Source organism: Dama dama, chromosome 23 (assembly GCF_033118175.1).
Source record: "Dama dama isolate Ldn47 chromosome 23, ASM3311817v1, whole genome shotgun sequence".
NCBI lineage: Eukaryota > Metazoa > Chordata > Mammalia > Artiodactyla > Cervidae > Dama > Dama dama.
Genome location: NC_083703.1, coordinates 27,500,435 through 27,515,513, shown reverse-complemented (window position 1 = coordinate 27,515,513; position 15,079 = coordinate 27,500,435). Strand labels below are relative to the sequence as shown.

The 15,079-nt window shown below is 41.4% G+C and overlaps 1 protein-coding gene across 1 annotated transcript in view; it reads right to left on the bottom strand.

Moving 5' to 3' along the window:
• Nucleotides 1-15,079, bottom strand: part of MYO3A (myosin IIIA) — a 162,545-nt gene that overhangs the window by 130,912 nt on the left and 16,554 nt on the right. The window contains exons 3-4 of the mRNA XM_061125655.1: nucleotides 13,244-13,348; nucleotides 12,550-12,649 (exon numbers count right to left, since the gene is read on the bottom strand). Coding sequence (XP_060981638.1) covers nucleotides 12,550-12,649; nucleotides 13,244-13,348 — 205 coding nt within the window. The remainder of the gene's footprint in view (nucleotides 1-12,549; nucleotides 12,650-13,243; nucleotides 13,349-15,079) is intronic.

Sequence of the window (15,079 nt, the reverse complement as noted above, 5' to 3'; positions counted from 1 at the left end):
TTTAATTTCACCAGACAAAATGAGGAAAGAAAAGGATGAGCTCAGGGATTCAAATTCCCAGTTCAAGTGCTGCATGAATGACCCAAAAGCTTCCGCGTCTGCCCCCAAAAGAGACCCTTCTCTCCTGCAGCCAGATTTGAGACTGCTGAAAACCAAACCCAGAATCTCATCCTGCAAGTGGCTGGATTAAGATGCAAACTGAATTCCCCCAACCTCAGAGGGTGTCTGCCATTAAAATAGAGGCATTGACTGGGAAGCAATGGGATCCCGAAAATTGGAATGCAGGTGTCTGAGAGGATTCTATTGAAGGTGGGGGCTCTGAACCCCTGAATTCTGATTAATCTTCTCTGCCAGTAGCGGTAGCCTCTCTCAGCCCATGTGAGGAGATTAACCTTGCCTTTGCCCAAGGAAACTACATTAATGATCTCCTCTAATATAGTTGCCTTACAAGACACTGATAATTCTCAACATTCACCCCAACCACCTCTCTTTGCTCCTAAACATATAATCAGATGGTAGTTCCACAAGAACCCTACAGGTGTGGTACAAAAAGCTTCCTGATTTTTCAAACTTTATGTAGACAGACATTCAGAGAATATGTGTGGGAGTGGATATTAAGGATGTGGTATATGGTGGAAGGCAAAACATAAACTTGAATCAGGCTAAAGTTACTGATATGAGCCCACTAAGCAGACATCTTACCCCTAACATTGCATCTAACAAGTTTGGCTGGTTAGCTCAGACATGGATCAAAAAGTAGCCTCCAGTAAATGAACCTGAAATACCAGAACTACTTTACTCTAGAGGAAGGGATGCAAAGACTTAGGATGACTGTAGTGTAAAGAGAGGGGTCTATCATTTAAGACCTGCTCACCCAACATGGAGGGTCCAGAAGACATAACTTCCAACACAACTGTGAGAAATGTATTTTTGAGAGCAGCCCAGCATCTCTGAAGAGCTCTGTTATCACTCTCCTCTGCAGGCTAGAACTTACAAGGGGACCTGCTGCCCCTCAACTGGAAAACCTAAATGCAATGGGAGTGATGGAACACAGAGTGGAAGGGGCTGAGTGGCAACAGAGTCAGAGCAGTGACCAGAACAGTCTGAGCTGGAGCGGCCTATGGGGTGGCCAAGATGATCTTCCAGTTTCTTCAAGAGAAGCAGATTGGAAGCCTACTACATGTTTCTTAATCTGTATAAGCAGAAGAGTTCTAAATCAGGTGGACCAAAGTCTAACTTGAAGCATAAAAACAGTCACGGGCCCTCAATCAATCCCAAGACTTGAGCTGGTTTACAGACATCAACTCCCTCATTGAAAGGGAGGCTGGCCCCATGAGGAAGGACTTCAGCTCACTGCTCAAAAATTATGCTGTTAATCTCCCTCACGTGTACATGTTCAGTTGCTCAATTGTGTCTGACTTTTTGCAACTGCATGGACTATAGCCCACCAGCCCCTCTGTCCTTGGAATTTTCTCAGCAAGAATACTGGAGTGAGTTGCCATTTCCTTCTCCAGGGGATCTTCCCAACCCCGGGACTGAACTCACATCTCCTGAACTGGCAGGCAGATTCTTTACCACTGTACCATCTGGGAAACCCAATAATCTTTCTCACAGCCTTCTCTAAAGGGACCATGGCCTTGACCAGGAGAAAATGAGTGCACTGGGGGTCACTGGACTCTAACTTTAAATTGACACGTGTCAGAGTAGGGACTTAGAGCTCAGGTGAGCAAGGCAGCCTTAGTTCAGATCCACCTCAGAGTGAGCCCAGGCTTTTGTTTTCTCATTGCTATTTTAGGAAATTGGAATAAATCAATGATTCTTTATTACTTTTGGGTCACAACTACTTGTGAGTTTCATGAAACTAGTGAGTTTCATGAAAGTTTTATATTCTCTCATCAGGAAATTCAGTCACACAACAATTTGCATACAAGGGGTAGCAAAAATCTTCTGACATTTCTGTACTTAATATACCAAATGATATTCAAGGTTATCTTCAGATTTAAGGTTAGTGAATCTGTAAGATGACACAGAGAGGGACTTCCGTTGTGGTCCAGTGGCTAAGGCTCTGAGCTCCCAATGCAGGGGGCCAGGTTCGATCCCCAGTCAGGGAACTAGATCCCACATGCTGCAACTAAGTTGCAACATACTGCAACTAAGAACCCAGTGCAGCCAAATAAATGAATAAAAATGTTTCAAAGAATTTTTAAAAGATGACACATGGAGCTGACTCCTGTCGATACGAATGTGATTTCCCTTGAAAATCTGTCCTCTCTCTAGTCCACCTGGCATGAGATCTTCCTCTTTAATACTCAGCTCATTTCTTACAACGGAGATGCTGAGTGTTTTCTCTAAAGGCGTCAAGATCACACTGCTCGCGGCACTCTCTCTGCTTCGAACATATGAACTCTGCACGTGTGCTGCCCATCTGCGCCATTTGATTCTGTGTGACTTTGTTCGTGTCTATTTATGGATATAGTGGGCCTCAGTTATAGAGTTTGGTATGTAGGATACTCCTTATTGATGGTACATATTATGACTGTCCCTTTTTTTTTAATCATTTCCCATTCCTCATTGTCCTGTCTCCTACGCCACCACAAAAATCTTCTACTTGCTTAAAGCTCTTCAGCGAATAAAATTTCAGAGCAGACGAAGATCATTTAGTGCTAGTCCAAAGCGTTTACTTTACAATGAGAAAAATTGAGAAGGCAAAGAGGTGATTCTTAAAAAATAGCAAAGTTAGCTCTGGTTCTCCTAAAGTGATCCCATCATGGAAAGGCAGAATCAGTGACTTGCATCAAAATTTCTAACCTGCCCTGAAGTAGTTTGTTTCGGTACTAGGTAAATCCCTAGTTCTAAAGTTTTCCTGCAAACTCCACGATGGTCCAGTGGTTAAGACTTCACCTTCTTGCAGGGGGTGCAGGTTCAATCCCTGGCTGGACAGCTAAGATCCCACATGCCTTGGGGCCAAAAACCCAAAACACAGAACAGAAGCAATCCTGTAAAAAATTCAACAAAGACTTTAAAAATGGTCCATATTAAAAAAAAAAAAAAAAAAAAAAAACTCTTTAAAAACAGTTTTCCTTTGCCTCTTGCTAAATAAAAAAACTCTTTCAAAATGCCTGAAATCCATTCTTCATAACAGAACTTTTTTGGTATACTTCATGCAACTTAATTGAAACAATTAAAAAGTAAAATTTTGAACATCTCTCAGAAATAGGGCCGTGCCCATCGATAAGAAAAAAAAATATTCTCTAGGATATTTAGAAATTTGTCTCACCCTCTCCATAACTCTCTTTAAAAACTTTCTTTATTTACAGTTACGTGCAGAAGAGGAAGGCCCTGGCAGATCTGCCTAGACTGTACCAGCCCAATGCCCAGTCATGGCTGACTGGATCAGAGGGGGTATCTGACCCAGCTTGTCCAACTGAACTCTCACTCCAAATTCCTTTGGATTTAAGTGCTAAAAGTCTGGACCAGTTAGCTGCTGCACTGGACCCAGAGGTCATAAAGGCTGTGAAGGCTGAGGCTCCTATTTTTGAGAAGCCTTGTTGGGAAGCATGGAGACTCCAGAGGCTGCTCTACAGACACTCAAAAGAGAAGCAGAGGGACTTCCCTGGTGGTCTAGTGGTTAAGAATCCAATGCAGGAGACACGGGTTCAATCCCTGGTCAGGGAACTAAGATCCCACATGCCACAGGGCAGCTAAACCTGTGTGCTGCAACTAGAGAAGTGCCCACGCACTGAAACTTAGACACAGAGCAGCCAAAATTGAAAAAATAAATTTAAAAATGTAAAAAGAGAGGCAGAGAGGAGAGATTGGGTTTCTCCAGTGAGACAGTAAGAGGCAGCAAGCTGTCCTGGTTCTTGCCTTCTGTTCTTCCATCCATACTAGTCCCTTTCGTCCTGTTCTTCTTACCTAGGAGACTGCCTTGTGAATCTTACTCACTTCTGGAGCAAGTTTGTGGTTCTTGCCCTTACAACTGAAAGACCCTGACCAAGAGATATAACTCTATCTGTATTGTTAAACTGCTGAGTTCAACTTGAGAAAATACTCAGTCTGAAACACTGGAGACCACAGCTTCAGCTTGAACCACAAGGTCTAAAATAAAGAGCCCATTTATCCATGGTTTTGCTTTACAAAATGAAAGAATTTAGAAATGTTTTTCCTTTCAAATAAAATAAAGGTCACCTCTCTGAAGTACAAAAATAAATTCAAGCTGAGGAAAATATTAATTTTTTGTATAGGTATGAAAATTCTCAAGCTCTGCCAACTTTTAAAAATGGTTCTATCCTCTAGTTTCTTTTTTCAATATATCATTTCATTATATAAAGCACTAGTTCTCCAGTTTTCAAGATGCATAACATTCAACTACCAAATACACATATTTGGTAGATATATATGTGTACATATTACATAATCTTTAAACATGTACAAAAACATCTTTAGACATCTGTATTATCTCCAACTTTTCTCCATAGTTTACATTTTTTTGACATAATCTCGACCTTAGTGAAAAGCTGCCAAGAGAAGTACAAATAATATTCTTTCCTCAACCATATAAGTATGTAAGTATGTAAACCGCAGAATGTAAGTGGGCTGCTTGACGCCTTTCACCTCCAAATACTTTAATGTATGATCGCTACAAACAAGGACATTCCCCTACATACTGGCAATACAACTAATAAAATCAGGAAATTTAACACTGATCCCTTTCTACCATCTAGCCTACAGACTTCATTCATATTTCATCAATTGTCCCAAGTACCCTTACAACAAAATATGTCCACCCAATGAAAAGATCTAAGCCAGGATCACATGCTGCATTTAGTTGTCCTATCTCTTTGGTCTCCTTCAAACTAAAGGAGTTTCTTAGGCTTCCCTTGAACTTCACGACCTTGATACTTTTGTAGGATTTCAGGCCAGTTATTTTGTAGAATGTTCTTGAACTTGGACCTGTCAGATATTCCCTTATGATTAATATTTTTGGCAGGACTATCATGGAAGGGAAGTCTCACTGTCTCCTATTAGGTGGTATGTGATTTCCACTTGTCACACAGTTGTATTCACTTTGTATACTTGGTTAAGTCTGTGTCTGCCAGGCTTCTAGCTTGTAAAGTTTTCTCTTTTTCTTTTGTACCTAAGTATTTTATGCAGAGGTATTTAGAGACTAAATATCCTATTTTTAATCAAAACTTAACTCACTAGTTTAGCATCCACTGAAGTTTTTGGACGAATTAATTATTACTGTGTGCTAAGTTGCTTCAGTTATGTCCAACTCTTTGTGACTCCATGGATTGTAGCCTGCCAGGCTCCTCTGTCCCTGGGATTTTCCAGGCAAGAATACTGGAGTGGGTTGCCATTTCCTTCTCCAATTATTACTATGATGGGTGCCAAAGGATAATTTCAAAAATTTCACTATTCCTTCTACATTCATTAAGTTGGCATTCTTCTGTAAAGAAAAGCTCTTGATTTTTTCCATTCATCTATTGATGTCTGTAAGTATGCAAGTATGAATTTATGAATTTCTACTTTATTCAATAGATAACCATTGTAACATCATTATTATCATTACTTTGATGCTCAAATTGTCCCAGATTTGGTCAGTGAGAATCACTTCTATGTGGCTTCTACATCCTTTTGACATTGTCTCCATCATTCTTTGAGCTTTTCCTTACTTCTTGGCACATCAAGTTCCAGGCTCAGCTTGTACATCCTTAAAAAAAATCAGTCTTTTCCCACAAATCCTTGCTTCCTATTAGTTGAGAATTGTGTTTAAAAACTAAGAGCTAGGTACTTGATGTGCTTGCTCTTGGGGCATCAAGCATGCATGTCCTTTTAGTGGACATAGCCAGATAACCGGTACACACACACACACACACACACACATTACATTTATTTTCATATACCTCTCTGTATATCGAAAACCCTGAGTTCACAGTGACACTTTCAATGCAATCCAGAATCATGGGGTTCAGTTCTCTTTCCATATTTATAATTCTCATCTCTAACAGTAAGAAACCTAACTCCTACTGATCTTAGTATATTTCCTCATAGTATCGAGCCCCCTTTATGTAACCTGTCCCTTGTCTCCATGTAGACCCCCAGCCACACAGATCTCCTTCTTACCCAGTTCAGGATCTGACAACTTGACTGGGGTCACCACCATCCCCCTAGACAAACACTCTCTTTGTCCCCTCATCTGGGAATCAACGTCCCAAGCCAAGCCACCACTGCTCCCAACCTCCCACCAGGGACACCCTTCTCACCCCTTTCAGGTCCAACCCTCATGCTAAGTTGCACCCTGACTCCCATGATTACTCGGCCCCTCTGAACAGCTTTTGAGTGATTCCAGAAGAAAGGAAGGAATGGAGGGAACGTCATAGTTTTTAAGTTCAGATGGACCTGCGTCACGTGATGCTACAGTTATTAGCATGGGTTATTAATGAATAAGTCACACCTTCTCTTTGACCTACATTACTCATTGGGGATTTGGCCTAAAATTGGGCACGTGGGTACTAAGAGATTGAAAGCCATAAAATAGTCTGTCATAAGAACGATGTCTAAATAAATCACAAGAAGTACATTCTGTACTTTTGTATTGAAATGTTAACTAATTCCATTAGAAATGAAGGTCCCCAGAGAGAAATCTGTAGAAATGAGAACTGAGTACTGCCTTAGTCTCTCCTGCATTTTCTGTTCCAAATGAGGCCTGCTTTTTCAGACCTTAGTTGACTTGCCTAAAGGGGTGTCTCTCCTGGGAAGTCATGTTATTTATTGATTGATCGTATACCAGTGACTGTTAATGTGTTTCATTAATAACATCTGCAAGCTCACTTGTCTTTTTATTCTCTGAGGCGGCTGGTGAAAGTCTAGCCCACTGAAGAAGAAAACAAAAGGTTTTCTTAAAGGCTGCACTTATAACCAGCACTAGCAAACTGAATCTTACTATTAATGTAATTAAATAGCTTGATATTTAAACCTAATACCCAATCGACTCTAGCAATGGGTTATTTAAAAAAAAAAAGAAAAAAAACAGAAAGAGGCACCAATTTTGGGAATTCAGATTTTCATTATTCAGCAACTATTTACATATTTTCTTATCATTTTTCAAGTACCTACTGTATATATAATACTAAGCTAGGGGTGAGGTAGCAGTATTATTTTACAATAATGGTAATAGTGCAGATTTTTTAAATTATAAAATGTCAATAATTATACTAAGCAGTTCACCTGTATTATCCGATTTACCTTCCACAATGATCAACCATATGAGATAGACACTGTTTTTCTTATTGTTGTCCCTGGAGATTTTAAGTGACCTTCTCAGGGTCACAGAATTATATGCAAAGTCCTGTTCCCACTCACTCCTTCATTCAAGAGTATTTATTGAGCACTTCTAACACGCCAGTGCCAAACTTGGTTCTGGGGACAGAGTGATAGACCAAACAGAGACTCTGCCATCCTGAACTTCACACTTTAGCAGGGAGAGTAGTCCAATTAAACACATGATTACAACAGAGTGTGACAACTGGCTGGCTGAAGAAAGGATACAATGTGTGTATACAATGGAATATTACTCAGTCATTAAAAAGAATGAAATGCCATTTGCAGCAACATGGATGGGCCTGGGGATAATCATACCAAGTGATGACAAATATCGTATGATATTCCTTATAGGTGGAATCTAAAAAAAATTATACAACTGAACTTATTTACAAAACAGAAACACATTCACAGACTTCACGAACGAATTAATGGTTACCAGAGGGAAGGGTGGGGCGGGGAGGGATAGACTGGGAATTTGGAATTGACACGTACACACTGCTATATTTAAAACAGATCACCAACAGGGACCTACTGTACATAGCACAGGGAACTCTGCTCAATATTCTGTACTAACCTAAATGGGAAAAGAATTTGAAAAAAGATAGACATATATATATAACTGAATCACTTAGCTGTATACCTGAAACTAACACAACATTGTTAATCAACTATACTCCAGTATAAAATAAAAATTAAAAAAAAAAGAATAGAGTGCTGGCGAGGTTCTCAGCCAGGCAGACAGAAGTCGTCTGGGCACAGTGACGAGGGGAGGCTTCTATGCTGGGAAAGCATTGTGTTTGTAACTAGTCACAAAATTCAGGGACATTATACTTAGATACATAGTGAAAATGTAATTGTGATTTCTTCATTTGGTCTCTCACTATTATGGCCTCTCCTATGCCCTTACTCAGGGGTTTGCCAGGTAGCTCAGTGGTAAAGAATCCACCTGCCAGTGCAGAAGATGCAGGAAGACACGGGTTCAATCCCTAGGTCAGGATGATGCCCTGAGGGGGAAATGGCAACCCACTACAGTGTTCTTGCCTGAAAAGTCCCAGAACAGAGGAGCAGGGCGGGCTACAGTCCACGGAGTCACAAAGAATCAGACACGACTGAGTGACTGAGCAAGCATGTCCCTATCCACTGGCTGGGAGAAGTAAAGCTTAGACCCAAATCCTAAGTCCTCTGAGAAAGAATTCATTCTCTCTTGGATGAAAGCCTTTCACTCCATCTCTGCCTTCGCACCATCTCTCAGACGGTGCCCCCTTCTTCCCTCCTGAAGATGTTACTCTCTGTATAGGATGAGGGATGGCTTATAAGACCTTGGGAAGAGGAGAAAAGGGAGGGTCCTGGGGTGTGGTGGGTCTCCGGTCTCTGGGGCCCTGTGTCTTCCCCCTGGCCTCTCATGCCACGGTCTGCATCCGGCGAGCCTGTGGCCTGTTCTCCTGCATGCAGGGCTTCCTGCAGACCTTCCTGGCACCTGAAGACTCAGCGGAGGCAGACAAGGTTCTAAGGTCTGGCTGTGATTCCTATTCAGACCTGGCCTAGGTGATCTGCTCTGTGCCCCACCGCCCATCCTGGGCAACCCCCTCTAGAAACTCCCCAGCCAGATTCAAGTTACTTTTGGGTTAATGGGAACAGAGGATAAGGGTCGGGAGAACTTTGGCATGCATGAATGCTCCCTCTACCTAACCAGTCTCCACCTCCAGGTCAGGACCACATGGTCACTGCCGTCTGGACTGGCAGAGACTCTGCAGGGCCCTCCTCTGGGGCAGGGAGTGACGGTGGTGGAAAGGGTGAGGGTAAGGGCTCCCTTCTGCCCTCTTGTCACCTTCACTTTTCAAAAGCTCATTTCGCTGTCCCACCTCCTTCTCTGTTTCACCTTTTCACAATTACCCGAGAACCGGAAAGAGTTTCCATCTTCTTTCTGTTTGCTCTTAAGGGAAACCCTATGATGGATTCCTGGAATTGCCCCCTCCATATTTTAAAGAGAAGATAAAGCAATTTAAACAGACCTTCCTGGGGAGATAAACTGAGTCTTGCTATACATTCTTATTTTTTATTATTAACCTCAGCCATCTTATTGCATTCCTTCTGAAACAAATCTTAACCTCCCCCCAGACAGAGAGATGCCTCTGGCAGATGGGTGAAGATCACATTCTTGCATAAACAAGAGAAAAGCATGTTAACCAATTTTGAAGTACTTCCTCCAGAACATATATAAGAGACCTAACTGAGAAAGAGGGTGGGTACATTTAAGGGACTGAAAGAAGTTGGCCTGGCCCATAGATCACAGGAAGAGGGAGTCCCTCATGAGCATCAAGGGGTAAAAAAGATGTTAATCACTAAGTGCTTACTCCGGGGCAGCAGAGAGGATGGTAAAGTCTACAGGAACCACTGAACAGAATACTGAACAAGAGAGTGGCCGGGTCAGCTGAGCTTTCTGGCTGCAGATGGAGTGTGCACAATGGTCTGGAAGCAAAGGAACGAGACTAAATGCAGGGAGTTAGCAAGGTGTAGCTGCAGGAGCCCAGGTCAGAGATGATGGCGAGGACCAGGAAAGGGTGATAAAGACATGGCCTGGGGATTTATAACAGAGAGAGAGAAACTTGTGACTCACTGTAGATGCAGGAGGTGAAAACAAAGGGTGGCTCAAGAATCAGAGATTTCTGAGATTTCTGGCTTGAGCAACAAAACAGATACTAAGACTTTTTCTAAGACAAGAAACTCTTGATATGAAACAGATTTCCGGGGATGGATGAGATGGTGGAGTTCCATTCTGGACACTTGGAGGGCTGGCAGCCATCCAAGTACAGATCTCCAATATTCGATAATGAGCATACCACACACTTTATGAGGTGAGAAATTAAAATAAAAATGTACTCTAAACCCCTTTACTCCCAGCTGTGGCCATCTCTGAAAATCTGATTTAAACATAAAATGAGGACATTGATTTTCAGTTTGATTCGGCAGTTTGGGGCTTAGCACATCTTATTTCTTCTGCCCTTGAGAAATTTTACTCTGCATGCACCTCCATCCTAAAGTTTTAATTCATATGAAAACCTTAGACCATTTTAGGTGAGTTGAATCCATGTCCTTTTATGATGGAGAATACAGATATAAGCATTGTTTTATATGCAAATAATAGCATTTTGGTATCAGACACTAGGAACACATATCATAGGCTCTTTTCTAATTGGTGCTGACAGCAAAGTCTTTAACTCAATTAGTATAAAACCAAAGTTCTCATTTTGTCAGCTTTCCAACTTACGACTACTTTCTAAAGATATCAAATAAAGGCCACTTTACTTATTATCCAGGTGTGTATTTTTACTCTGAACTACTCTGGAGGGTGCTCCAGAAAGTTGCTTTTCTCAGAGTGACTGGTTTATCCAGGTTTTTTTTTGTTTGTTTGTTTTGTTTTTTTTGATGTGTGTGTGACTAAAGATGTTTATTTAAACTTGTTTTAACAATTTTCATTGTGCGTAGTTCAGCGGGTAAAGACTGCCTACAATGCAGGAGACACAAGAGATGCAGATTCTATCCCTAGGTCGGGAACATCCCCTGGAGGAGGGCATGGCAACCCACTCCAGTATTCTTGCCTGGAGAATCCTATGGACAGATGAGCCTGGTGAGCTACAGTCCATGGGATCACAAAGAGTTGGACACAACTGAAGCGACTGAGCTCATGTATATTTTAGAGCCATATTTTAGAGCAAGGGAATTATGAGAGCTCAAGTTAAATACTAAGTTCTCTATTCGGGTCCGTTAAGAGTGGAGCCAAAATTATTCTGAGGAGAGTCATGGCTCTGTCCATGGTGCAGTGAAGTGTTTTTTTATTGCTGTTTTTCAGAATTTCAGGCACAAGTTCTTATTAGTATCTTAACTCAGCCAGACTGTTCAAACGCACAGCTCTGAACGCAACTAGTAACACACACTAGCTGCATTCACTGTCAAGCTGCTCCTGAGTTTTCAAATGCTCAGCTGAGGGGAAAAAGCACATGTGTGGGCATTTGAAAGATATGCTATTCAGCTATTCCTGTCTAGATGCTCTGAAGTTCACTCCTAGGTAAATCCAGGTCACTAGAGACCCACATACTTGGATATTAAAACAATTAATTTCTAAAGTGACTTGATTACTTTCCTTAAGCTTCATTTCCCAGTATTCAAAGTGAAGGAAGATTCACTCATTCACTCAATGATTACTCACTGGACTACTCTTCCCAAAGTATTAAGTCTACAAAATAGAAGACATAGTCCCACTTCTTAATGACCCTGTCTATCTACTAATATGTGCTTAAGTATCTTTATCTACATATAAAGACCAAAAAGACCATTATCATCCTATGTGATAAGCACAGAAATACAGAAATATACAGAGGAGAGACATCTTCCCCAGCTTGAGTGCAGGAAGGGGAGGATGACAACGATACGGACACGTCCTAGAACAATGTCGCCCACTCTCTCTGGTGTCACGTGGTACTGGGGATTCAGTGAGAAGACGGGGAGAGAGCTCTGTCACGACTGAAGAGGACGAGCAGAGGTATCAGCTACGGTGCCCCTGGCTCCAACACAGACAACTCCCAACTGGCTCAGTCAATGTGGAAGTGTATTATCTCATGTAACGAAAGGTCCAGAGACAGGGGAGGTCCAGAGCTGATTTAGCGGCTGGACTGTATCATCAAGGAGCCTCCTTCTTCCCATCTCTCAGGCGTTGGGATGGAACATCTCAGGATAGAACCAGGTGGTTGCAGGCATCACAGTAAAACACAAAAGGTACCAAGGAAGAAAGAGACCATCTTGACTTGAGCTTCTTTCCCTAGAAGGGAAGATACCCCAGAGACATTTGAAGATTTCCTCTCCTGTTTCAAAACCCTGGCTTTGGGCACCTGCCCATCAGTAAAGCCATCAACAGTGAGGGCCGTGTGCTTCCACTTCGACTCAGGGCTATCATCCAGAGCCCATCTGTTTTAGAGAATCAACTGCGTACTGCTCCAGGGGTGTTACAGACACATGCTGGCTGACTTGAAAGAACTCATCCTTCCTTCTAGGAATCTCTCATTTGCCAAAGTTTTAAAAATCTCTGCAACTTTCTTACCTCAATTAGATATTGTTGTTGTATTTCCTTCTTTACTGTCAGTGCCTAGAAAGTAAGGCTAATGGAAACTGATCAAATCATACTACTCATTTTGCAGCTCAAATTCATGGACTTCAAACAAAATTTACCAAAATCTACGAGTTTAACTCCGCCTTCGGTGGTTAACAGGATGTTATTTCCTTTTACATCACGGTGGATAGTTTTGTTGTTATGCAGATGCTGAAGTCCCTGGAAGTGGAAAATAAATATGGTGACTTTTGAAGAAAATACCAAATAAAAACACATTTTATTTCAGAAGGATGCATTTATACAAAATCAATAGTGAACCCATGTTAAAATTAACACTCAAACCTTCGTAAATGTTTCACATTGAGTTAGTCGAATCAAAGTACATCATGTCCACTTTGAACTGAAAAAAATTTTGAAAAACCAGGGCATAATCCTGGTCTTTAGGAAATATTTTATTTAAAATGTGCTAATCTCAATAGAAAAAAAAGTCTAAATACTTATTCTAAATAATGGCTGTTAAAAATAAACAAATAATGGCAAATAAAAACCTGTTAGTAAAAATATACAGTATCTACCTTCATCATCATTGATTTCAGAAATATACCTAGGAGATCAAAACTCAGGATTCTGTAGACACAAGGAGGGTAGATTTTTAGTGGAAAAGAGAAATTAGTTATGCTAAATATTTCAGATTTTGCATCTCACTCTTGCATCAATAAATACTAATGAAGTGTTTTTTTCTAAAAATAGGATACATTTTTTTTAACTAGAATTGCCTTATAATTAATGCACAAATAATTTAAACTGCCTTACCAACAGTGCTTCACGTAAAATATAGGCAATTATGGGCTCACTCATTCTTTTGCCCTCCTTCAGAAATCCTTTCACAAGATCTGTCACTGATCCTCCATTGCACAGCTACAAAAGAATATTTCAAAAAAAGAATATTTTTAGATATTAAAATGGATGTGACATTTTAAGTACTTGCTATAAAAGGTTTTCTTAAAACATTTAAAAAACCTGCTCCAATTCTGTTTCAAATGATTATTCCCATCATTGCTATGATTTTATAAATAAACATATAAACTTGTACTAGTATACAATCAATTATTGGAACACAGTTTCCATATGAATTAACTTTAGAAGAGAATCTGGAGAAGCACTGGGCTTGACTTTTAAATTCAAGGATAATAATTATGATTCTACCAATTAGTTTCAAATTTCAGGACTTAGGGCTCTTAAAAGTACTCTTGATTCCTGATGCCGTTGTCATTCAGTCGCTTAGTCATGTCTGACTCTTTGCAACTCCATGGACGGCAGCACACCAGGCTTCCCTGTCCTTCACCATCTCCCAGAGTTTGCTCAATCTCATGTCCATTGCGTCAATGATGCCATCCAACCATTTCATCCTCTGTTGCCCCTTTCTCCTGTCCTCAATCTTTCCCAGCATCAGGGTCTTTTCCAATGAGTCAGCTCTTCACAGTATGAAAAGGCAAAAAGACATGATTCCTGATAGTTTAATTAACAGTACAGTATGACTTCTGTCCATGGCTATACACTGCTTCATTTGTGCATTAACTTGAAAACATACTTCCTCTCTGGTAAAATCTCAGAGTGCACTGAAATAAGGACTACAAATAGTATTTTAGAAAATTGTTTTAAACACGTTTCCTAACTTTCCCCCTTTGCATCTCTTAAGAGCTGCTGCTGCTGCTGCTAAGTCACTTCAGTCGTGTCCGACTCTGTGTGATCCCATAGACGGCAGCCCACCAGGCTCCCCCGTCCCTGGGATTCTCCAGGCAAGAACACTGGAGTGGGTTGCCATTTCCTACTCCATTGTGTGAAAGTAAAAAGTGAAAGTGAAGTCGCTCAGTTGTGTGGGACTCTTAGCAACCCCATGGACCGCAGCCTACCAGGCTCCTCCATCCATGGGATTTTCCAGGCAAGAGTACTGGAGTGTGGTGCCATTGCCTTCTCCGCTCTTAAGAGCAGAGGAATCTAAAAAGAAAAACAAGAGGGAAAAATATGGCAGGGGAATTTTTCACATCCGAGTTTCTTCCAAGCTAGGTAACATGAAGTCCCACAGCAAACATTACAAGGAGCTACATGTGGCTCAGATGTTAAAGAATCCGCTTGCCAATGCAGGAGACACAGGTTCGATTCCTGGGTCGGGATGATCCCCTGGAGAAGGAAATGGCAACCTACTCTACTATTCTCGACTGGAGAATTCCATGGACACAGAAGCCTGGCGGGCTGCAGTCCATGGGGTCACAAAGAGTCAGACATGACTGAGCAACTGAGCATAAGCAGGAGCACATTTGCAGAGGAGAGAAACACTGACGTCAACAGTGGGACATGAGTGGGGACATAGCTAGCTAAAAGGCCCAACAGAGCTCTGACCCCAGGAACACTTGGTCCCCTAACCTGGCATCCTTCAGTCTTTTCTGTCAGCTCTGTCTCTCCCTGGAGGGCGTTGGTCCATGGTCTCCTCACTCTTACCCTGACCTCTGGGGTCTCCTCTGTCACCTCAGTGCCTGAGGACTAAAAAGTTGTCATTTCCTTGACTCTACTAACCTAAACAGAGTAGAGAATGGTGAAAGGAAGTGCGTTCGTAGCATCCTTGTCTGAAATACTAAAGATATTTTCTCT